The following is a 23,290-nucleotide window of genomic DNA, read 5'->3' as shown; positions in this document are numbered from 1 at the left end:
TCGCTTTGAGACATCGGAATGTCACTTCAAGGTCGGAGAGGAGGTCGGAAGCCTTCCTTGTCTTGACTACGATGTCATCGACGTAAGCCTCGACTGTGCGACCGATGTGTTCGCCGAACACATGGTTCATGCACCGCTGGTACGTCGCGCCCGCATTCCTCAAACCGAACGACATGGTGACATAGCAGTGCATGCCGAAGGGCGTGATGAAAGAAGTCGCGAGCTGGTCGGACTCTTTCATCCGGATTTGGTGATACCCTGAGTAGGCATCGAGGAAGGACAGGGTTTCGCACCCAGTAGTGGAATCCACGATTTGATCGATGCGAGGCAGAGGGTAGGGAACCTTCGGACATGCTTTGTTGAGACCAGTGTAGTCCACACACATCCGCCATTTCCCCCTTTCTTTCTCACAAGCACAGGGTTGGCAAGCCATTCGGGATGGAATACCTCTTTGATGAACCCTGCTGCCATTAGCTTGTGGATCTCCTCGCCTATCACTCTGCGCTTCTCCTCGTCGAATCGGCGCAGAGGCTGCCTGACAGGTCGGGCTCCGGCCCGAATATCCAGCGAGTGCTCGGCGACATCCCTCGGTATGCCGGGCATGTCCGAGGGACTCCACGCAAAGACGTCGGCGTTTGCGCGGAGAAAGTCGACGAGCACTGCTTCCTATTTGGGGTCGAGCCCGGAACCGATCCGGATCTGCTTGGAGGTGTCGCCACTGGGGTCGAGAGGGACGGCCTTAACCGTCTCCGCTGGCTCGAAGTTGCCGGCATGACGTTTCACATCTGGCACCTCTTTGGAGAGGCTCTCCAGGTCGGCGATGAGGGCCTCGGCGTACTCCACGCACTCCACGTCACATTCGAACGCGTGTTTGTACGTGGGGCCGACGGTGATGACCCCGTTGGGGCCCGGCATCTTGAGCTTCAGGTAGGTGTAGTTGGGGACGGCCATGAACTTCGCGTAGCATGGCCTCCCCAGTACCGCGTGGTAGGTTCCTCGGAACCCGACCACCTCGAACGTCAAGGTCTCCCTTCGGAAGTTGGAGGGTGTTCCGAAGCAGACGGGAAGGTCGAGTCGTCCGAGGGGCTGGACGCGCTTCCCAGGGATGATCCTGTGGAAGGGCGCAGCGCCTGCTCGGACGGAGGACAGATCAACGCGCAGGAGCCTGAGGGTCTCGGCGTAGATGATGTTGAGGCAGCTGCCCCCGTCCATCAGGACCTTGGTGAGCCTGACGTCGCCGACGATGGGGTCGACGACGAGCGGGTATTTCCCCGGGCTTGGCACGTGGTCGGGGTGGTCGGCTTGGTCGAAGGTGATGGGCTTGTCGGACCAGTCTAGGTAGACTGGCGCCGCCACCTTCACCGAGCAGACCTCCCGACGCTCTTGCTTGCGATGCCGAGCCGAGGCATTCGCCACATGCCCACCGTAGATCATGAAGCAGTCGCGGACCTCGGGGAACTCTCCTGCTTGGTGATCTTCCTTCTTGTCGTCGTCGCGGGCCCTGCCACCCTCTGCGGGTGGCCCGGCCCTGTGGAAGTGGCGCTGAAGCATGACGCACTCCTCGAGGGTGTGCTTGACGGGCCCCTGATGATAGGGGCACAGGTCCTTAAGCATCTTGTCGAAGAGGTTAGCACCTCCGGGGGCTTCCGAGGGTTCTTGTACTCGGCGGCGGCGACAAGGTCCGCGTCGGCGGCGTCACGTTTCGCTTGCGACTTCTTCCTGCCTTTCTTCTTGGCGCCGCGCAGAGTTGACGCCTCGGGAGCATCTTCCGATGGGCGGCCCTGGGACTGCTTATCCTTTCGGAAGATAGCCTCGACCGCCTCCTGGCCAGAGGCGAACTTGGTGGCGATGTCCATCAGCTCGCTCGCCCTGGTGGGGGTCTTGCGACCCAACTTACTCACCAGGTCGCGGCAGGTGGTGCCGGCAAGGAACGCGCCGATGACATCCGAGTCGGTGATGTTGGGCAGCTCGGTGCGCTGCTTCAAGAATCACCGGATGTAGTCCCGGAGAGACTCTCCCGGCTGTTGCCGGCAGCTTCGGAGGTCCCAGGAATTCCCGGGGCGCACGTACGTACCCTGGAAATTGCCGGCGAAGGCTTGGACCAAGTCATCCCAGTTGGAGATCTGCCCTGGAGGCAGGTGCTCCAACCAGGCGCGAGCAGTGTCGGAGAGGAACAGGGGGAGGTTACGGATGATGAGGTTGTCGTCGTCCGTTCCACCCAGTTGGCAGGCCAGGCGGTAGTCTGCGAGCCACAGTTCCGGTCTCGTTTCCCCCGAGTACTTTGTGATAGTAGTCGGGGGTCGGAACCGGGTCGGGAACGGCGCCCGTCGGATGGCCCGACTGAAGGCCTGCAGACTGGGTGGTTCGGGCGAGGGACTCCTATCCTCCCCGCTGTCGTAGCGTCCCCCACGCCTGGGGTGGTAGCCTCGGCGCGCCCTTTCGTCGAGGTGGGCCCGACGGTCGCGACGATGGTGCTCGTTGCCGAGGTGGCCCGGGGCCGCAGGCGCGGTGTTGCGCGTGCGCCCGGTGTAGACCGAGGCTTCCCGCATGAATCGGGAAGTCGCGGCATGAGGTTCCGAGGGGTATCCTTGCCTTCGGGAGGCAGAGCTCTCGGCCCGTTGGACCGCAGCGCCTTCCAGGAGATTCTTGAGCTCTCCCTGGATTCACCGACCCTCGGTGGTTGATGGCTCCGGCATCGCGCGGAGGAGCATCGCTGCGGCTGCCAAGTTCTGACCGACCCCACTGGATGCGGGTGGCGGCCTGACCCTGACGTCGTTGGCGACGCGGTGCTGGAAACCCTGGGGCAGGTGACGTACTTCTCCGGCCGGGGGTTGGCCCGCCCATACCTGCCCGACGTCCCGGCGGATCGGCTCAAGCGCTCCTGCTCCCTCGTCGAGCCTGGCCTGCGCCCCGCGGACTTGCTCGAGCTGTGGGTCGTGACCCCCCGCCGGAACGGGGACCACAGCTAGCTCCCGCGGGATGTCTACGCGAGGCACCGGCCTAGGGAGATCACCGTCCTCCGGCATGCCGAGATGGTTGCCTTCGGAGGGATCCCCTAGCTCGACGTGGAAACATTCGCGGCTTGGGCCGCAGTCCTCGTCGTCGAGGCTGCGGCTACCGTCGGAATAGTCGGAGAGGCAGTAGTCACATGCGGTCATAAAGTCCCGCATGGCACTGGGGTTGCCAAATCTAGAGAAATCCCAACAGATGCTGGGATCGTCATCTTCCTCGGACCCAGAGGGCCCGTAGGTCGAGACGTCCGTCAACCGGTCCCAAGGCGACCGCGTGCGAAACCCCAGAGGGGTTGCACTCGCCTCAACGAGAGCGCCCGCCAAAGCAAGGTCGCTAGGCGGGTTGAGGCTGAGTCGAAATGACGTAGGATGGGAATCAGTCGGTACCTTTTGGTCGACGAGGAGCGACATAGTCACGTCGGGGACTGATTGCACTATCGTCTCAGGTACGAGGGCGACGTCCTGCAAGCTCTCCGTGAGCGCGCTGGCGTCGTCCACTTGCTCGGGATTGGCGTGTCGCGGGGGGACGGCGCCCGCCTTCGTCTCAAACGCGAGGTCGACGCCCGACGCGCCCCCCGTTGGGGCGCTGGGGACGTCGATTCGCTCGACAGCCGACGAAGCGCGACCTCCCGCTTGGCCTTGGTTGCCCCGCCTCCTCCTCCGTTGGCGGGGGAGAGGACGGGGCGAGCTCGAATGTTGTTCTTCCACCACGCGGGGAAGATGTCGTCGATTCCGCCGCCGGCGGGCGGGTTGTCGGCCGCCATTGTCGTTGTCGCGCGGCGGTGGAAGGAGTATCATGTCGCAGCTGCCGTCAAAGGACATGAACTCAAGACTCCCGAAACGGAGCATCGTCGCGGGCCGGAGAGGTTGCTGGAGACTGCCCATCTGGAGTTTGACGGGAAGCTGCTCGTCAACACGCAACAGGCCCCTACCTGGTGCGCCAACTGTCGGCGTTTCGAGACCGGGGGGTCCCTAAGCCGACGAGTGAATGTGCCGCGTGCCCCAGCCCAGATGGGTCGAGCGCGTGGGCGAGCGCGAAGGGGGGAAGCGAGGTGGCCGGAGACGGGCGTGAGAGAGGTGGAAATCCCGCGGCCTTCGTGTTCGTCCCGCGCCCAGGCCGGGTGCGCTTGCAGTAGGGGGTTACAAGCGTCCACGCGGGTGAGGGAAGCGAGCGGCCCCAAGAGAGCGCCTGTCTCGTCCTCGTCCCCGCGCGGCCAACCCTCTCTAAGAGGGACCTGGTCCTTCCTTTTATAGGCGTAAGGAGAGGATCCAGGTGTACAATGGGGGTGTAGCAGAGTGCTACGTGTCTAGCGGGGGAGAGCTAGCGCCCTAAGTACATGCCAATGTGGCAGCCGGAGAGATCTTGGCACCCAGCTGGTGTGATGTCGTGGCTGTCGGAGGAGCAACGGAGCCTGGCGGAGGGACAGCTGTCGGAGCGGTTGAGTCCCTGCTGACGTCCTCCTACTTCCGTAAGAGAGCTGAGAGTCGCCGTCGTCACAGGGCTTGCGGGGCGCCATCATTGCCTATCTGGCGGAGCTAGCCAGATGGGACACCGGTCTTGTTCTCTGCGGCCCGAGTCGGCTCGGGGTAGGGTGATGATGGCGCTTCCTGTTGACGTGGCTGGCCTGCGCCCTAGGTCGGGCGACGTGGAGGCTCCTCCGAAGCCGAGGTCGAGTCTGTCTTCCATGGCCGAGGCCGAGCCCGAGCCCCTGGGTCGGGCGAGGCGGAGGCCGTTTGGCAGAGGCCAGGGCGGAGTCTGAGCCCTGGGGTCGGGCGAAGCGGAGTTCGTCGTCTTCTGGGGCTGAGCCCGAGTCTGAGCCCTGGGTCGGGTGGAGCGGAGTTCGTCGTCTTCCGGGGCCTAGCCCGAGTCCGAGCCCTGGGTCGGGCGGAGCGGAGTTCGCCGTCTTCCGGGGCCTAGCCCGAGTCCGAGCCCTAGGTCGGGCGGAGCGGAGTTCGCCGTCTTCCGGGGCCTAGCCCGAGTCCGAGCCCTGGGTCGGGCGGAGCGGAGTTCGCCGTCTTCCGGGGCTTAGCCCGAGTCCGAGCCCTGGGTCGGGCGGAGCGGAGTTCGCCGTCTTCCGGGGCTTAGCCCGAGTCCGAGCCCTGGGTCGGGCGGAGCGGAGTTCGCCGTCTTCCGGGGCTTAGCCCGAGTCCGAGCCCTGGGTCGGGCGGAGCGGAGTTTCCTATGGTGCCTTTGGCATGGCCTGACTGCCTGTCAGTCTCACTCTGTCAAGTGGCACTGCAGTCGGAGTGGCGCAGGCGGCGCTGTCCTTCTGTCAGACCGGTCAGTGGAGCGGCGAAGTGACAACGGTCACTTCGGCTCTGCCGGGGGGCGCGCGTCAGGATAAAGGTGTCAGGCCACCTTTGCGTTAAATGCTCCTGCGACTCGGTCGGTCGGCGCGGCAATTTAGTCAGGGTTGCTTCTTAGCGAAGGCAAGGCCTCGGGCGAGCCGGAGACGTGTCCGCCGTTGGAGGGGGGCCTCGGGCGAGACGGAAATCCCTCGGGGTCGGCTGCCCTTGTCCGAGGCTAGGCTCGGGCGAGGCGTGATCGAGTCGCTCGTATGGACTGATCCCTGACTTAATCGCACCCATCAGGCCTCTGCAGCTTTATGCTGATGGGGGTTACCAGCTGAGAATTAGGCGTCTTGAGGGTACCCCTAATTATGGTCCCCGAAAGATAGTAAAGCCAACACTTAAGCACTTGAGGCATTTTTTTATCTCAGGATTTGCATTTGTTACTCTTGGATTTTGGATCTTAGACAACTAGGAGTCACGAGAGAGCAACCAAAGTCGTAGTGTAGTCTTGGCAAGTTTGTCAAGGCTTCCACTAGTAGAAAAAGCTCTAAGCCTGTGGTGAGGCTTAATTTTTACAGGCGGATTCGGTTATCAACTGCCAGTGTTATTTCTAGTGACGATCTTTCTAATAAAACCACCACCAGAAATCATATTTATACAAACGGTTCATTAAAACCACTTGTAGAAATCCATGATTTCTAGTGGCGGCTTTCTTAAGAAATCGCCACTAGAAATCATTTGTATCCTTAATTTTTGAGTTTTTCAAATGACTTCGGATGATACAACTACCAAAATAAAAATTTTAGATCTCAAAAAGTTATGAAACTTTATAGTTGACAACTTTTTTATTTGAAATCATCTTAGATCTCAAATATTACATTCGAATTTGTCAAATTTAAAATGTAAATTTTGCAAACGACCTCGGATGGAAAAGGTATCAAAACAAAAGTTTTAGAACTTCAAAAGTTCTTCAACTTTGTACTTGACAATTTTTTGTTTGAATTCACTTATAGCCTTAAATAGTCAATTTATGCTTAGTTGGTTATAATATGTGGGCGACATAACTGTAATCTAAACATAAGGCATGTCATAGGTAGAGTGGTAGAGGAGGCTTTGCGCGAGAGTAAGGTTGTGGATTTGATTCCCAGCCATTGTGTAGTCGTGAACGTTGTGCAAAAAATGTCGCCACTTGCGACTTCGACGAAGGCAGGCAGGCAGGGACTTCCCAAATTAAAATATTTTTTTCTATTTTAAAAACTTATTTTGGTGGCTGACGTCCATCACAAACCACGTGGACTAACTAGTTTGCCTAGATGTCATTTATCTCAGATGCATAAGGTTCAACACAAACCAAGAAAGAATTTAAGTTGGGGACTCAAATAAATTTGGAGCAAAGGACTTGAGAGTGTGCTGTTATTGGCGCACCGGACACTGTCCGGTGCCCTAGGCCAAGCACCAAATGAACTCGCCACTCTCGGGTTTCTTCTAGGTGCGCTCCGCTATAATTTACCGGACATGTCCGGTGAGCCAGCAGAGCAACGATAACCTGCATCAACAGTCGTCTACCAAAAGGTGAACAGTTATGAACAGTGTGCGGCAGAGGTCAGAACAGCGAGTCAGAGCACACTGGACATGTCCGGTAACTACAAGACAAAGAACCCCAACGGTTAACAACTCCAAACCCCAACGAGCATGCTGACGTGGTACGCACCGGACACTGAATAGTGCCTGTCCGGTGCGCCACCGGACTGTCCGGTGTGCCCATCGCCAGCAAAAGCAGCCAACGGCTAGGAAGTGGTTGGAGGCTATAAATACCCCAACCACCTCCTTCAATAGCATCCAAGTTTTATGAACTCCATATTCATTGCAAGAGCAAAGCCAAACACTCCAAGACACATTCAATCATTCAATCCACTCCAAGCTCCCAAAATCAACTCTAGTGCTTAGAGACTTGTGAGAAGATTATTTGTGTTCTTTTGGTTCTCTTGTTGCTTGGATTGCTTTCTCCTTCTCTATTCTTATTCTCATAAGTGTTTTGTAAAGCTAGCAAGAGACACCTAAGTGTGTGGTGATCCTTGCAGGGTGTTAGTGACCCAAGTGATTAAGGAGAAGGCTCGACCGGTCTGTGTGACCGATTGAGAGAGGAAAGGGTTGGAATAGACCCGGCCTTTGTGGCATCCTCAACGGGGACTAGGTTCTTTAGAACCGAACCTCGGTAAACTAATCTAAGTGTCCATCAACTCTACTAAACATTTATAACTAGCTGGTTCTTAAACTTCCCACTCATCCTTTAAAAATTGAAAATGAATACTATCAACAGGAATATATGAAAATCATGTACGATCCCATCAATCATCACCATCATGGCCTAACTTATATTGCCTTTATAAAACATACATTATCCATTATAGTATAATATTCTCATAATCATCAAACTCAGCTAGTCGACTAGAAGCATAGATATTTTCAAGTACCAAACTATGCCTATGAAACACACAATTATATAGTATATTTTGGGTAGTATTGTTGAATATGCTCAAATTGAAATCTAAACAAGCTCATTTTTAAAATTCGATGGGCCAACTTTTTCCCTCTTTTGGATTTTAGAAGACAATCCTTCTCTTCACCTTTTCAATAAAAATAGCATAATTTGTTCAAAATATGAGATATTTCACAACTTCATATCACTTCACTGCACCTTTAAAGCGAGAGTTTTGTAGTGGGTCGCTCCCCGCCGCACCGCACCACACTAGAGTTTCCCACGCGCTCAACAAAATATATAAAAAGGCACTCTCTGAAATTTGAATTGTGATCTATAGAAATATAACGCTCACCTCTAACCACTATACAAAGAAAACATATATAATATTTAAAACTGTAGCGATGCATGAGCAACTAATATATTAACTTTTTACAATCTACAATCCATACATTCTTTTAACCTAACTTCTATAACTTCAACTTTTAAAATCTAGCTTCTATAATCTATGATGTATTGAAAACATACTGGTTCACTCAAGATTATAGTCTAGTATATTAGACCAGAATTTACCACTCACGTATTTGTTCGCTTGATTTTAATCTGTATCAGCTTCTACTATTTTTATAGCATTTTATCTATATGAATTACAGTTGTAGTAGTTCAAACCATTAACTTTAGGGTGTGTTTGGTTTAAGGTCAAAGTAGGATGAGTCGGGGGCGCCATCGTCCTCTTGATTTTTTGGGATCATGCTGTCCCCAAAAATCACTCCGGTGTTCACCTCGCCCCTGGTTGACTCTCAACCAAACACTGTAGAAAACGTGTCCGCCCCATTCCATCTCCGTGGTATGTGGTCTGGTTTTGGTCACGTGTTTCTTCTGCTTCCGGTTTTGGTTCACCTCGAGGCTTCTACACCGCGTCCCTCTCCCTCCGCTTCTTCCGCCATCTCGTCTAGCCCCGGAAAATCTCTCCCACTCCAACTGGTCCATCCGAGCATTGTAGAACTCTCTCCAACTCCAACGCCCTACCCCGGCCGTCAAAATTCCATCTTTCCGCCGTTTTCGGGGCCGCACGGCTGCAAGATCGATCAATCTTGCGCCGATCGAGCCGCAGACACAACCAGTTCCGATCCCCAGCCGGTGCTCGCGGACCGCAGGCGGAGCCCGGACGGAGCATGGGCTCCCGATTCGCCAGCGCGGCGCTGCGGCTGCTGGTGTGCGCAGCGCTCCTGCTGGGTTGCTGCCACGGGAGGTTCGTGGTGGAGAAGAACAGCCTCAAGGTGACGGCGCCCGACGACCTCAAGGGCACCTACGAGTGCGCCATTGGTAACTTCGGGGTGCCCCAGTACGGCGGCACCATGGTCGGCTTCGTCGCCTACCCCAAGGCCAACAGGAAGGCCTGCAAGAGCTTCGACGACTTTGACATCTCCTACAAGGCCAAGCCGGGGGCGTTCCCCACCTTCTTGCTCGTCGACAGGGGAGGTGAGCGAGTTGCTTCTCCTCCTTCCGGCCGCGGGCCCTCGGACTGGCTGGTCTCTGTTAGGTCACCCATGCGTGGACTTGCTAGCGAGGGAGACCTTTGCATGCTCCTTTGGTTGAAGGTTTGACCACATGTGCCCAATTTTCTGTTTATTACTCATGTGGTCTTCAGGTAGATGCGGTGAAGATCTTTCCAAGTGATTATGTGATTACTTTTAATATGCGTTGGCCTGTTTTTGTGCAAAGACCTCGATGTGTGCAGAAAGGGATTTTAGCCTGAGAGCTTAGATTACTGTCACTGTCTTGGGTTTACACCATCCTGTTGTGCTCCACTGGTTTTTGTTTTCAACCAACCTGCACTTTTTTTAAAACTCCTTCCGGTCTGTTCTCAGATGTTGCATCAGGTTCATTAAAATAGACAATGGGTATGCATATAGCAATACAATTCAATGTTTGTTGTTTACAGATTGCTACTTTGCAAAGAAGGCATGGAATGCACAGAAAGCAGGAGCAGCAGCAATCCTTGTCGCTGATGACAAAGATGAACCTCTAATTACAATGGACAACCCTGAGGAGAGTGGCAACACAGATTATCTAGAGAACATCACTATTCCTTCGGCATTAATAACCAAGAGTTTTGGGGACAAGCTCAAGAAAGTAATTGACAACGGTGACATGGTTAGTGTGAATTTGGATTGGAGAGAGGCCCTGCCCCATCCTGATGAGCGTGTTGAGTATGAATTTTGGACCAACAGCAACGATGAATGTGGCCTGAAGTGCGATAGCCAGATTGATTTTGTCAAGAGCTTCAAAGGAGCAGCACAAGTACTTGAGAAGAAGGGCTATACAGAGTTCACTCCTCATTACATTACCTGGTATTGCCCAGAGGCCTTCATTCTGAGCAAGCAGTGCAAGTCTCAGTGCATCAATCATGGGAGATACTGTGCACCTGACCCGGAACAGGATTTTAGCAAAGGATATGATGGTAAAGATGTGGTGGTCCAGAACTTGCGCCAAGTTTGTGTCTTTAAGGTTGCTAAGGAGCACAAGAAGCCTTGGTTATGGTGGGACTATGTTACTGATTTTGCGATTCGGTGTCCAATGAAGGAAAAGAAGTACACAAAGGAGTGTGCTGATGGTGTTATCAAGTCTCTTGGTATGTTGTATTTGCATATGTTTTTCTATGTTTTGTGGTCAGGCGCAAATCTGCAGTATTTATACTCAACTGGTTTATAATCTACAGGCCTTGATCATAAAGCAATAGATAAATGTATTGGTGATCCAGATGCTGATGAAGAAAACCCTGTTCTGAAAGCTGAACAGGATGCACAGGCTAGTACTTCATGTGAATGCTTGATCTTTTTTTGTCCATCCTATTGTTGATCTGAACACATCATCATCATCCACTTTGTATAGATTGGCAAGGGCTCTCGTGGTGATGTTACCATCTTACCAACTCTGGTAATTAACAATAGACAATACAGAGGTATGTGCTGTTCTATCTATCCTTTAAGTCATGATAAGGGTTTGCTGAGATCACCAGATGAATTTATCCGAGCTTATGTTTCTCAGGTAAGCTTGACAAAGGAGCAGTTCTTAAAGCACTTTGTGCTGGTTTTAAGGAAACTACTGAGCCAGCCGTTTGCTTGAGTGAAGGTTGGTACATTTATTTCCCTAATTTATTCATGTTCACTGCTTACATAATCTAGCTTATGCTTCCAAGTGTAATTTGCATGTAGCATGCTCTTAATATTCATTTTATTTTGATCTTAGATATACAAACAAATGAGTGCCTAGAGAACAATGGTGGCTGTTGGCAAGATAAGGCTGCTAACATCACTGCATGCAAGGTATTTGCTGTGGTGTTAGTTTTTTTCTTGAGAAATTGGTTTTGTCAAATATTTGTTCTATTCAACTTATACATATAATACTTGTTTGGTTTATATACAGGATACTTTCCGTGGAAGAGTTTGCGAGTGTCCAATTGTGAAAGGAGTAAAATTTGTTGGTGATGGCTATAGTCATTGTGAAGGTACACGGCAAAGCATCAGGAGATTCATCTTCTGGCATTTTTTGATCATGTATTAATAGAGCCTTCTGGATTATAACATGTGTTTTTAGCTTCCGGATCTGGGCGATGTGAAATTAACAATGGAGGATGCTGGAAAGATACCAAGAATGGTCGGACATACTCTGCCTGTAATGTAAGTATCAGTTGAGGTTTTGCTGTCCTTAAAACTGCCATATTATCAGTAGGATCCTGTCCAATTTTTATTTATTAAGAAGTGCTTTAAAACCTGATATTTTGTTTATGGGTCTGTAATATGCAGGATGATGGCTGCAAATGCCCAGATGGATTCAAGGGTGACGGTAGGCACAAATGTGAAGGTAAGGCACATTTCTAAGGCTCGTCTTTCTAGAAGTGCTTGCCTGTCCTCCACAGCTTCTGCTCTAATGTTCTTCAGAATTGTCTTTCTCTGCTGAGCCATATCATATACCATTGGACTTGTCGCACTTCCCTTGCGAATGCTGATGTGAAACATGCTGTGACAGATATTGATGAGTGTAAGGAAAGGACTGTGTGTCAATGCAAAGAATGCAAATGCAAAAACACATGGGGAAGCTATGAGTGTGGCTGCAGTGGAGGCTTGCTTTACATGAAGGAGCATGATACATGCATAAGTATGTGTAACCCTCATACACGCACACTATCAGCTTATTATTGAGTCACTCTTTTTTTCATGTTGAATTAATTAACCTTAGACTTAGAGGCTGTAAGTTAGCAGAAGTTGCTGGCTCTACCTCACGCCTATTTGAGGCACATGAGTCATGGTTTTGGATTTTTGCTCTGGCAACTTGAACGGTTCGACGCTCAGAAGTAGCAACTACGCTGAATATAGACATGAACTTGACACTCAAGTGATGCTATTTGGGCGCTTATTGTACTCAGGCAAAAGTGGAGCATCAGAAGCAGGTTGGGGCTTCTTGTGGGTCATCTTCTTTGGCCTTGTTGCAGCAGGAGTTGCAGGATATGCTGTGTACAAGTACAGGATCCGGGTAAGTAGTATCTGCTGACACTTGTATGTTCATTACCTTCTGATAACTCGGGTGGCATCTAATTCTGTTCTTGCATTGCCTATGCCTACAGAGGTACATGGACTCAGAGATCCGTGCCATCATGGCTCAGTACATGCCCCTGGACAACCAAGGAGACGTTCAGAGCCATTCTCATCACATTGAGATGTGAGGACAGGAGGATGCAGACTTGACGAAGGGGGGGGGGGGGGGGGGGGGGGGGCGACTTGATGTAGCCTATATATACACTTGAATTAGATGTTCATAACTGTAACGATCTTATGTTTAGCATGCTTAGTCCTTGAACAATCTGTATCCCTGTGGTTTCTGTGTTAAGGCTGACACGGTCTTGTTTAGTAATAATTGCCATCTTTTCTTTCGGTGCCAATAAAGTAGGTGGCAAGACGGGGATGAGTGGTGTTGAGTTATGTTTGTGGTCAAGAAATCTGGGCGCCCAGCGTAACAGAAAATTGTGCCTGGTGTCAATTGTTTGATCCATGATGTGTGTGTAGATCATTTATGTTTGAACCGAATCCGTAACCTAACCGAGAAAGTATGCATCACATTCAGGTTTAGCAGCATCTGATAGTGGAACAGGTGAATTTGAGCTGTGAGATCGACAGCATCATCCCATGTTGGAATAGGTGAACTGAAATATGAGATCGACATGAGGCGCAGAACTGATGCTAATTGTTTCTTCCAGTTTATGTTGAAATGGGGCTAAATGAAAGCACAATTCCTGGGCAAAAGAATGCTCTGCTCCGATGGTTGCAGGCTTTGCTCCTACAAAATACAGTGACATATGATCCCATTCCTGATGGCATCAATTTCCATCGAAAAACAAATGGCCGACACCAATGCTCTGCACTGCACATCTAGATTGCATCTGATTGCTTTGGTTAGCAGCATGTGTGGTTAACCAATTGCATGTACTTGTTGCAAAAGCGTGCTGGATAATAAGTATTGTTGCAAAAGCGTGCTGGATAATAAGTAGGAAAAACTGTACCTTGCGCATTCAGTTACAGCCAGCCTCAGTTATGGGGAGCTCGAAATCAATTATCTACATAAATCCATTTTTATCATAGTAAATGGGCAGTATATTTTGCTGTATGGGAACTAAAAGGGAATTAGGCTTACACCTATTTCCTAAATGATTTTAGTGGTTGAATTGCCCAACACAAATAAATTTGACTAACTAGTTTGCTCTAGTGTATAAGTTATACATGTGCTAAAGGTTCACACTTAGCCAATAAAAAGACCAAGAACCGGGTTCAACAAAGGAGCAAAGGGATAACCGAAGTGTGCCCTGGTCTAGCGCACCGGACTGTCCGGTGCACCAGGGACTTCACGCTGAACTCTTCACCTTCGGGAAAATCCAGAGGCGCTTCGCTATAATTCACCGGACTGTCCGGTGTACACCGGACAGTGTCTGGTGCTCCAAGGAACGGCGCCTCAGGAACTCGCCAGCTTTGGGAATTCGCAACGGCTAGTCCGCTATAATTCACCGGACTGTCCGGTGTGACATCGAAGCAACGGATATTTCGGCGCCAACGGCTACCTGCAGCGCATTAAATGCGCGCCAGCGCGCGCAGAAGTCAGGCACGCCCATACTGGCGCACCGGACACTCTACAGTACATGTCCGGTGCGCCACCGGACATCCAGGCGGGCCCAGAAGACAGAGCTCCAACGGTCGGAACCCAACGGCCTTGGTGACGTGGCTGGCGCACCGGACATGTCCGGTGTGCACCGGACTGTCCGGTGCACCATGCGACAGACAGCCTCACCAAACGGCTAGTTTGGTGGTTGGGGCTTGTCGGGGACCATAATTAGGGGTACCCTCAAGACGCCTAATTCTCAGCTGGTAACCCCCATCAGCATAAAGCTGCAGAGGCCTGATGGGTGCGATTAAGTCAGGGATCAGTCCATACGAGCGACTCGATCACGCCTCGCCCGAGCCTAGCCTCGGACAAGGGCAGCCGACCCTGAGGGATTTCCGTCTCGCCCGAGGCCCCCCTTTAACGGCGGACACATCTCCGGCTCGCCCGAGGCCTTGCCTTCGCTAAGAAGCAACCCTGACTAAATCGCCGCGCCGACCGACCGAGTCGCAGGAGCATTTAACGCAAAGGTAGCCTGACACCTTTATCCTGACGCGCGCCCCCCGGCAGAGCCAAAGTGACCGCCGTCACTTCGCCGCTCCACTGACCGGTCTGACAGAAGGACAGCGCTGCCAGCGCCACTCCGACTGCAGCGCCACTCGACAGAGTGAGACTGACAGGCAGTCAGGTCTTGCCAAAGGCGCCATAGGAAACTCCGCTCCGCCCGACCTAGGGCTCGGACTCGGGCTAAGCCCCGGAAGACGGCGAACTTCGCTCCGCCCGACCCAGGGCTCGGACTCGGGCTAGGCCCCGGAAGACGGCGAACTCCGCTCCGCCCGACCCAGGGCTCGGACTCGGGCTAAGCCCCGGAAGACGGCGAACTCCGCTCCGCCCGACCCAGGGCTCGGACTCGGGCTAAGCCCCGGAAGACGGCGAACTCCGCTTCGCCCGACCCAGGGCTCGGACTCGGGCTAAGCCCCGGAAGACGGCGAACTCCGCTCCGCCCGACCCAGGGCTCGGACTCGGGCTAAGCCCCGGAAGACGGCGAACTCCGCTCCGCCCGACCCAGGGCTCGGACTCGGGCTCAGCCCCGGAAGACGACGAACTCCGCTTCGCCCGACCCCAGGGCTCGGACTCGGACTCCGCCCTGGCCTCTGCCGAACAACCTCCGCCTCGCCCGACCCAGGGGGCTCGGGCTCGGCCTCGGCCATGGAAGACAGACTCGACCTCGGCTTCGGAGGAGCCTCCACGTCGCCCGACCTAGGGCACAGGCCCGCCACGTCAACAGGAAGCACCATCATCACCCTACCCCGAGCCGACTCGGGTCGCAGAAAACAAGACCGGTGTCCCATCTGGCTAGCTCCGCCAGATAGGCAATGATGGCGCCCCGCAAGCCCTGTGACGACGGCGGCTCTCAGCTCCCTTACGGAAGCAGGGGGACGTCAGCAAGGACTCGACCGCTCCGACAGCTGTCCCTCCGCCAGGCTCCATTGCTCCTCCGACAGCCACGACATCACACTAGCAGAGTGCCAAGATCTCTCCGGCTGCCACATTGGCATGTACTTAGGGCGCTAGCTCTCCCTCCGCTAGACACGTAGCGCTCTGCTACACCCCCATTGTACACCTGGATCCTCTCCTTACGCCTATAAAAGGAAGGACCAGGGCCTTCTTAGAGAAGGTTGGCCGCGCGGGGACAAGGACGGGACAGGCGCTCTCTTGGGGCCGCTCGCTTCCCTCACCCGCGTGGACGCTTGTAACCCCCTACTGCAAGCGCACCCGACCTGGGCGCGGGACGAACACGAAGGCCGCAGGATTTCCACCTCTCTCACGCCCGTCTCCGGCCACCTCGCTTCCCCCCTTCGCGCTCGCCCACGCGCTCGACCCATCTGGGCTGGGGCACGCGGCACACTCACTCGTCGGCTTAGGGACCCCCCGGTCTCGAAACGCCGACAGTTGGCGCGCCAGGTAGGGGGCCTGCTGCGTGCTGACGAACAACTTCCCGTCAAGCTCCAGATGGGCAGTCTCCAGCAACCTCTCCGGCCCGGGACGGTGCTCCATTTCGGGAGTCTTGAGTTCATGTCCATCGACGGCAGCTACGACATGATACTCCTTCCACCGCCGCGCGACAACGACAATGGCGACCGACAACCCGCCCGCCGGCGGCGGAATCGACGACATCTTCCCCGCGTGGTGGAAGAACAACATTCGAGCTCGCCCCGTCCTCTCCCCCGCAAACGGAAAAGGAGGCGGGGCAACCAAGGCCAAGCGGGAGGCCGCGCTTCGTCGGCTGTCGAGCGAATCGACGTCCCCAGCGCCCCAACGGGGGGCGCGTCAGGCGTCGACCTCGCATTTGAGACGAAGGCGAGCGCCGTCCCCCCGCGACACACCAATCCCGAGCAAGCGGACGACGCCAGCGCGCTCGCGGAGGGCTTGCAGGACGTCGCCCTCGTACCTAAGACGACGGTGCAACCAGTCCCCGACGTGACTATGTCGCTCCTCGTCGACCAAAAGGTACTGACTAATTCCCATCCTACGTCATTTCGACTCGGCCTCAACCCGCCTAGCGACCTCGCTTTGGCGGGCGCTCTCGTTGAGGCGAGTGCAACCCCTCTGGGGTTTCGTATGCGGTCGCCTTGGGACCGATTGACGGACGTCTCGACCTACGGGCCCTCTAGGTCCGAGGAAGATGACGATCCCAGCATCTGTTGGGATTTCTCTGGATTTGGCAACCCCAGTGCCATGCGGGACTTTATGACCGCATGTGACTACTGCCTCTCCGACTGTTCCGACGGTAGCCGCAGCCTTGACGACGAGGACTGTGGCCCAAGCCGCGAATGTTTCCACGTCGAGCTAGGGGATCCCTCCGAGGGCAACCATCTCGGCATGCCGGAGGACGGTGATCTCCCTAGGCCGGTGCCTCGCGCTGACATCCCGCGGGAGCTAGCTGTGGTCCCCGTTCCGGCGGGGGGTCACGACCCATAGCTCGAGCAAGTCCGCGGGGCGCAGGCCAGGCTCGACGAGGGAGCAGGAGCGCTTGAGTCGTTGCGCCGGGACGTCGGGCAGGTATGGGCGGGCCAACCCCCGGTAGGAGAAATACGTCACCTGCCCCAGGGTTTCCAGCACCGCGTCGCCAACGACGTCAGGGTCAGGCCGCCACCCGCATCCAGTGGGGTCGGTCAGAACCTGGCAGCCGCAGTGATGCTCCTCCGCGCGATGCCGGAGCCATCAACCACCGAGGGTCGGCGAATCCAGGGAGAGCTCAAGAATCTCCTGGAAGGCGCTGCGGCCCGACGGGCCGAGAGCTCTGCCTCCCGAAGGCAGGGATACCCCTCGGAACCTCATGCCGCGACTTCCCGATTCATGCGGGAAGCCTTGGTCTACACCGGGCGCACGCGCAACACCGCGCCTGCGGCCCCGGGTCCCCTCGGCAACGAGCACCATCGTCGCGACCGTCGGGCCACCTCGACGAAAGGGTGCGCCGAGGCTACCACCCCAGGCGTGGGGGACACTACGACAGCGGGGAGGATCGGAGTCCCTCGCCCGAACCACCCGGTCCGCGGGCCTTCAGTCGGGCCATCCGATGAGCGCCGTTCCCGACCCGGTTCCGACCCTCGACTACTATCACAAAGTACTCGGGGGAAACAAGACCGGAACTATGGCTCGCAGACTACCGCCTGGCCTGCCAACTAGGTGGAACGGACGACGACAACCTCATCATCCGCAACCTCCCCCTGTTCCTCTTCGACACTGCTCGCGCCTGGTTGGAGCACCTGCCTCCAGGGCAGATCTCCAACTGGGATGACTTGGTCCAAGCCTTCGCCAGCAATTTCCAGGGCACGTACGTGCGCCCCGAGAATTCCTGGGACCTCCGAAGCTGCCGGCAACAGCCGGGAGAGTCACTCCGGGACTACATCCGACGATTCTCGAAGCAGCGCACCGAGCTGCCCAACATCACCGACTCGGATGTCATCGGCGCGTTCCTTGCCGGCACCACCTGCCGTGACCTGGTGAGTAAGTTGGGTCGCAAGACCCCCACCAGGGCGAGCGAGCTAATGGACATCGCCACCAAGTTCGCCTCTGGCCAGGAGGCGGTCGAGGCTATCTTCCGAAAGGACAAGCAGCCCCAGGGCCGCCCATCGGAAGAGGCTCCCGAGGCGTCTACTCCGCGCAGCGCCAAGAAGAAAGGCAAGAAGAAGTCGCAAGCGAAACACGACGCCGCCGACGCGGACCTTGTCGCCGCCGCCGAGTACAAGAACCCTCGGAAGCCCCCCGGAGGTGCTAACCTCTTCGACAAGATGCTCAAGGAGCCGTGCCCCTACCATCAGGGGCCCGTCAAGCACACCCTTGAGGAGTGTGTCATGCTTCGGCGCCACTTTCACAGGGCCGGGCCGCCCGCAGAGGGTGATAGGGCCCGCGACGACGACAAAAAGGAAGATCACCAAGCAGGAGAGTTCCCCGAGGTCCGCGACTGCTTCATGATCTACGGTGGGCATGTGGCGAATGCCTCGGCTCGGCATCGCAAGCAAGAGCGTCGGGAGGTCTGCTCGGTGAAGGTGGCGGCGCCAGTCTACCTAGACTGGTCCGACAAGCCCATCACCTTCGACCAAGCCGACCACCCCGACCACGTGCCAAGCCCGGGGAAATACCCGCTCGTCGTCGACCCCATCGTCGGCGACGTCAGGCTCACCAAGGTCCTGATGGACGGGGGCAGCTGCCTCAACATCATCTACGCCGAGACCCTCAGGCTCCTGCGCGTTGATCTGTCCTCCGTCCGAGCAGGCGCTGCGCCCTTCCACAGGATCATCCCTGGGAAGCGCGTCCAGCCCCTCGGACGACTCGACCTTCCCGTCTGCTTCGGAACACCCTCCAACTTCCGAAGGGAGACCTTGACGTTCGAGGTGGTCGGGTTCCGAGGAACCTACCACGCGGTACTGGGGAGGCCATGCTACGCGAAGTTCATGGCCGTCCCCAACTACACCTACCTGAAGCTCAAGATGCCGGGCCCCAACGGGGTCATCACTGTCGGCCCCACGTACAAACACGCGTTCGAATGCGACGTGGAGTGCGTGGAGTACGCCGAGGCCCTCGCCGAGTCCGAGGCCCTCATCGCCGACCTGGAGAACCTCTCCAAAGAGGTGCCAGACGTGAAGCGTCATGCCGGCAACTTTGAGCCAGCGGAGACGGTTAAGGCCGTCCCTCTCGACCCCAGTGGCGACACCTCCAAGCAGATCCGGATCGGTTCCGGGCTCGACCCCAAATAGGAAGCAGTGCTCGTCGACTTTCTCCGCGCAAACGCCGACGTCTTTGCGTGGAGTCCCTCAGACATGCCCGGCATACCGAGGGATGTCGCCGAGCACTCGCTGGATATTCAGGCTGGAGCCCGACCCGTCAGGCAGCCTCTGCGCCGATTCGACGAGGAGAAGCGCAGAGTGATAGGCGAGGAGATCCACAAGCTAATGGCAGCAGGGTTCATCAAAGAGGTATTCCATCCCGAATGGCTTGCCAACCCTGTGCATGTGAGGAAGAAAGGGGGGAAATGGCGGATGTGTGTAGACTACACTGGTCTCAACAAAGCATGTCCGAAGGTTCCCTACCCTCTACCTCACATCGATCAAATCGTGGATTCCACTGCTGGGTGCGAAACCCTGTCCTTCCTCGATGCCTACTCAGGGTATCACCAAATCCGGATGAAAGAGTCCGACCAGCTCGCGACTTCTTTCATCACGCCCTTCGGCATGTACTGCTATGTCACCATGCCGTTCGGTTTGAGGAATGCGGGCGCGACGTACCAGCGGTGCATGAACCATGTGTTCGGCGAACACATCGGTCGCACGGTCGAGGCCTACGTCGATGACATCGTAGTCAAGACAAGGAAGGCTTCCGACCTCCTCTTCGACCTTGAAGTGACATTCCGATGTCTCAAAGCGAAAGGCGTCAAGCTCAATCCCGAGAAGTGTGTCTTCGGGGTGCCCCGGGGCACGCTCTTGGGGTTCATCGTCTCCGAGCGAGGCATCGAAGCCAACCCGGAGAAGATCACAGCTATCACCAGCATGGGGCCCATCAAGGACTTAAAAGGCGTACAGAGGGTCATGGGATGTCTCGCGGCCCTGAGCCGCTTCATCTCACGCCTCGGCGAAAGAGGTCTGCCTCTGTACCGCCTCTTAAGGAAGGCCGAGTGTTTCGCTTGGACCCCTGAGGCCGAGGAAGCTCTCGGGAACCTGAAGGCGCTCCTTACAAAGGCGCCTATCTTGGTGCCCCCAGCTGATGGAGAAGCCCTCTTGGTCTACGTCGCCGCGACCACTCAGGTGGTTAGCGCCGCGATTGTGGTCGAGAGGCAAGAAGAGGGGCATGCATTGCCCGTTCAGAGGCCAGTCTACTTCGTCAGCGAGGTACTGTCCGAAACCAAGATCCGCTACCCACAAGTTCAGAAGCTGCTGTATGCAGTGATCCTGACGAGGCGAAAGTTGCGACATTACTTCGAGTCTCATCCGGTAACTGTGGTGTCATCCTTCCCCCTGGGGGAGATCATCCAGTGCCGAGAGGCCTCGGGCAGGATCGCAAAGTGGGCGGTGGAAATCATGGGCGAGACAATCTCGTTCGCCCCTCGGAAGGCCATCAAGTCCTAGGTGTTGGCGGACTTCGTAGCCGAATGGGTCGACACCCAGCTGCCGACGGCTCCGATCCAACCGGAGCTCTGGACCATGTTTTTCGACGGGTCGCTGATGAAGACGAGAGCCGGCGCGGGACTGCTCTTCATCTCGCCCCTCGGGAAACACCTACGCTACGTGCTACGCCTCCATTTCCCGGCGTCCAACAATGTGGCTGAGTACGAGGCTCTGGTCAACGGGTTGCGGATCGCCATCGAGCTAGGGGTCAGACGCCTCGACGCCCGCGGTGACTCGCAGCTCGTCATCGACCAAGTCATGAAGAACTCCCACTGCCGCGACCCGAAGATGGAGGCCTACTGCGATGAGGTTCGGCGCCTGGAAGACAAGTTCTACGGGCTCGAGCTTAACCACATCGCTCGGCGCTACAACGAGACTGCGGACGAGCTGGCAAAAATAGCCTCGGGGCGAACGACGGTTCCCCCGGACGTCTTCTCCCAGGATCTGCATCAACCCTCCGTCAAGATCAACGACACGCCCGAGCCCGAGGCAACCTCGGCCCAGCCCGAGGTACCCTCGGTCCAGCCCGAGGTACCCTCGGCTCAGCCCGAGGTACCCTCGGCCCCCGAGGGCGAGGCACTGCACGTCGAGGAGGAGCAGAACGGGGCCACGCCCGATCGAAATTGGCAGACCCCGTACCTGCAATATCTCCGCCAAGGAGAGCTACCCCTCGACCAAGCCGAGGCTCGGCGGGTAGCGCGACGCGCCAAGTCGTTCGTCTTGCTGGGCGATGAGGAGGAGCTCTACCACCGCAGCCCCTCGGGCATCCTCCAGCGATGCATCTCCATCGCCGAAGGTCAGGAACTCCTGCAAGAAATACACTCGGGGGCTTGCGGCCATCATGCAGCGCCTCGAGCCCTTGTCGGGAATGCTTTCCGGCAAGGCTTCTACTGGCCAACGGCGGTGGCTGACGCCACTAGAATTGTCCGCACCTGCGAAGGGTGCCAATTCTATGCGAAGCAGACCCACCTGCCCGCTCAGGCTCTGCAGACGATACCCATCACCTGGCCCTTTGCTGTGTGGGGTCTAGACCTCGTCGGTCCCTTGCAGAAGGCGCCCGGGGGCTACACGCACCTGTTGGTCTCCATCGACAAATTCTCCAAGTGGATCGAGGTCCGACCCCTGAACAACATCAGGTCCGAGCAGGCGGTGGCGTTCTTCACCAACATCATCCATCGCTTCGGGGTCCCAAACTCCATCATCACCGACAACGGTACCCAGTTCACCGGCAGAAAATTCTTGGATTTTTGCGAGGATCACCACATCCGGGTGGACTGGGCCGCCGTGGCTCATCCCATGTCGAATGGGCAAGTAGAGCGTGCCAATGGCATGATTCTACAAGGGCTCAAGCCCCGAATTTACAACGACCTCAACAAGTTCGGCAAGCGATGGATGAAGGAACTCCCCTCGGTGGTCTGGAGCCTGAGGACAACGCCGAGCCGAGCCACGGGTTTCACGCCGTTCTTCCTGGTCTACGGGGCCGAGGCCATCTTGCCCACTGACCTGGAATACGGCTCCCCGAGGACGAGGGCCTACAACGATCAAAGCAACCAAGCTAGCCGAGAAGAATCGCTGGACCAGCTGGAAGAGGCTCGGGACAAGGCCTTACTACACTCGGCGCGGTACCAGCAGTCCCTGCGACGCTACCACGCCCGAGGGGTCCGGCCCCGAGACCTCCAGGTGGGCGACCTGGTGCTTCGGCTGCGGCAAGACGCCCGAGGGAGGCACAAGCTCACGCCCCCCTGGGAGGGGACATTCGTCATCGCCAAAGTTCTGAAGCCCGGAACGTACAAGCTGGCCAACAGTCAAGGCGAGGTCTACGGCAACGCTTGGAACATCCAACAGCTACGTCGCTTCTACCCTTAAGATGTTTTCAAGTTGTTCATACACCTCGCACCCACGCAGAGTTTAGTCATCAAGGAAGGGTCGGCCTCGCCTCGGCAAAGCCCGACCCTCCCTCGGGGGCTAAAAGGGGGGGGGACCCCCTCTGCGTCGAAATTTTCCTCGAGAAAAGATCTCTTTTAGCAGAATATCTTTCGTGCTTTTTGACTACTTCGAAAAGCGGATCCTGAAAACGACGGAGTACACGTAAGCAGCCAAGGCTGACCGAGCCGAGGGACTCCTACGCCTCCGGGATACGGATACCTCACTCATCACCTTCTGCGATAAGTAACTCGCGTTCGGATAAAGTGATTCCGCGGACCGAACAAGTCTTTACGTTCGGAAGCTCTTCTGCCGAAGCGGTCCTTCAAGCCTTCTCGACTGAATCGGTGACAGGGCCTCATGGACGGGTGAAAGTATGCGCAAGCGGCAAGGCCGACCGAGCCGAGGGACTCCCACGCCTCCGGGATACGGATACCTCACTCATCACCTTCCGCGAGAAGCAACTCTCGCTCGCACAAACATCCCTGTTACCGACAAAAAGTCCAGATGCTCGAAATAAGAGGAAAGGAGACGCGACTTTACAACGCAGCGAGGGTGTGTTTTCTGGCCTCAGCGGCCGCAGAAGGCACACGCTACAAGACAATCTGATCCCGCAGGCTCGGGTCTTCACGCTGGAAGGGGGCTGTAGCACCCTCGGCATCGACGACACCTTCAGCGAGGTCCGACCCAGCCTCGGACGGCGACGCGGTCCAGGGACTTCTCTGGGAATCCGGCCCGAGCAGGCGGCTCGGCCGGTTTCCCCAGGGGCC

At 56.1% G+C, this 23,290-nt stretch overlaps 1 protein-coding gene across 1 annotated transcript; it reads left to right on the top strand.

Annotated features, from left to right (window-relative positions):
- The first annotated feature begins 8,666 nt into the window (after positions 1–8,666).
- On the top strand, positions 8,667–12,852 carry LOC103647159 (vacuolar-sorting receptor 1). The gene is made up of 12 exons (XM_008671720.4): positions 8,667–9,264; positions 9,728–10,417; positions 10,505–10,593; positions 10,678–10,747; positions 10,834–10,917; positions 11,035–11,111; positions 11,212–11,293; positions 11,383–11,465; positions 11,592–11,649; positions 11,815–11,943; positions 12,212–12,318; positions 12,410–12,852. Exons 1-12 carry the CDS (start codon positions 8,958–8,960, stop codon positions 12,506–12,508), a joined length of 1,875 nt encoding a protein of 624 aa, XP_008669942.1. The 5' UTR covers positions 8,667–8,957; the 3' UTR covers positions 12,509–12,852.
- Positions 12,853–23,290: the final 10,438 nt, after the last annotated feature.

Source organism: Zea mays, chromosome 2 (genome assembly GCF_902167145.1).
Source record: "Zea mays cultivar B73 chromosome 2, Zm-B73-REFERENCE-NAM-5.0, whole genome shotgun sequence".
Classification (NCBI taxonomy): domain Eukaryota; kingdom Viridiplantae; phylum Streptophyta; class Magnoliopsida; order Poales; family Poaceae; genus Zea; species Zea mays.
The sequence above is the reverse complement of the archived record's forward strand: the minus strand, read 5'-3'. Positions and strand labels throughout refer to the sequence as shown.

What these genes read in the sequence shown, in the direction of transcription:
- LOC103647159 (XM_008671720.4), top strand. Translation starts at nt 8,958, where the DNA reads ATGGGCTCCCGATTCGCCAGCGCGGCGCTGCGGCTGCTGGTGTGCGCA. An exon ending in CTTGCTCGTCGACAGGGGAG is followed by an intron (nt 9,265 to 9,727) that starts GTGAGCGAGTTG and finishes TGTTGTTTACAG; the next exon opens with ATTGCTACTTTGCAAAGAAG. An exon ending in AGCCGTTTGCTTGAGTGAAG is followed by an intron (nt 10,918 to 11,034) that starts GTTGGTACATTT and finishes TTTTGATCTTAG; the next exon opens with ATATACAAACAAATGAGTGC.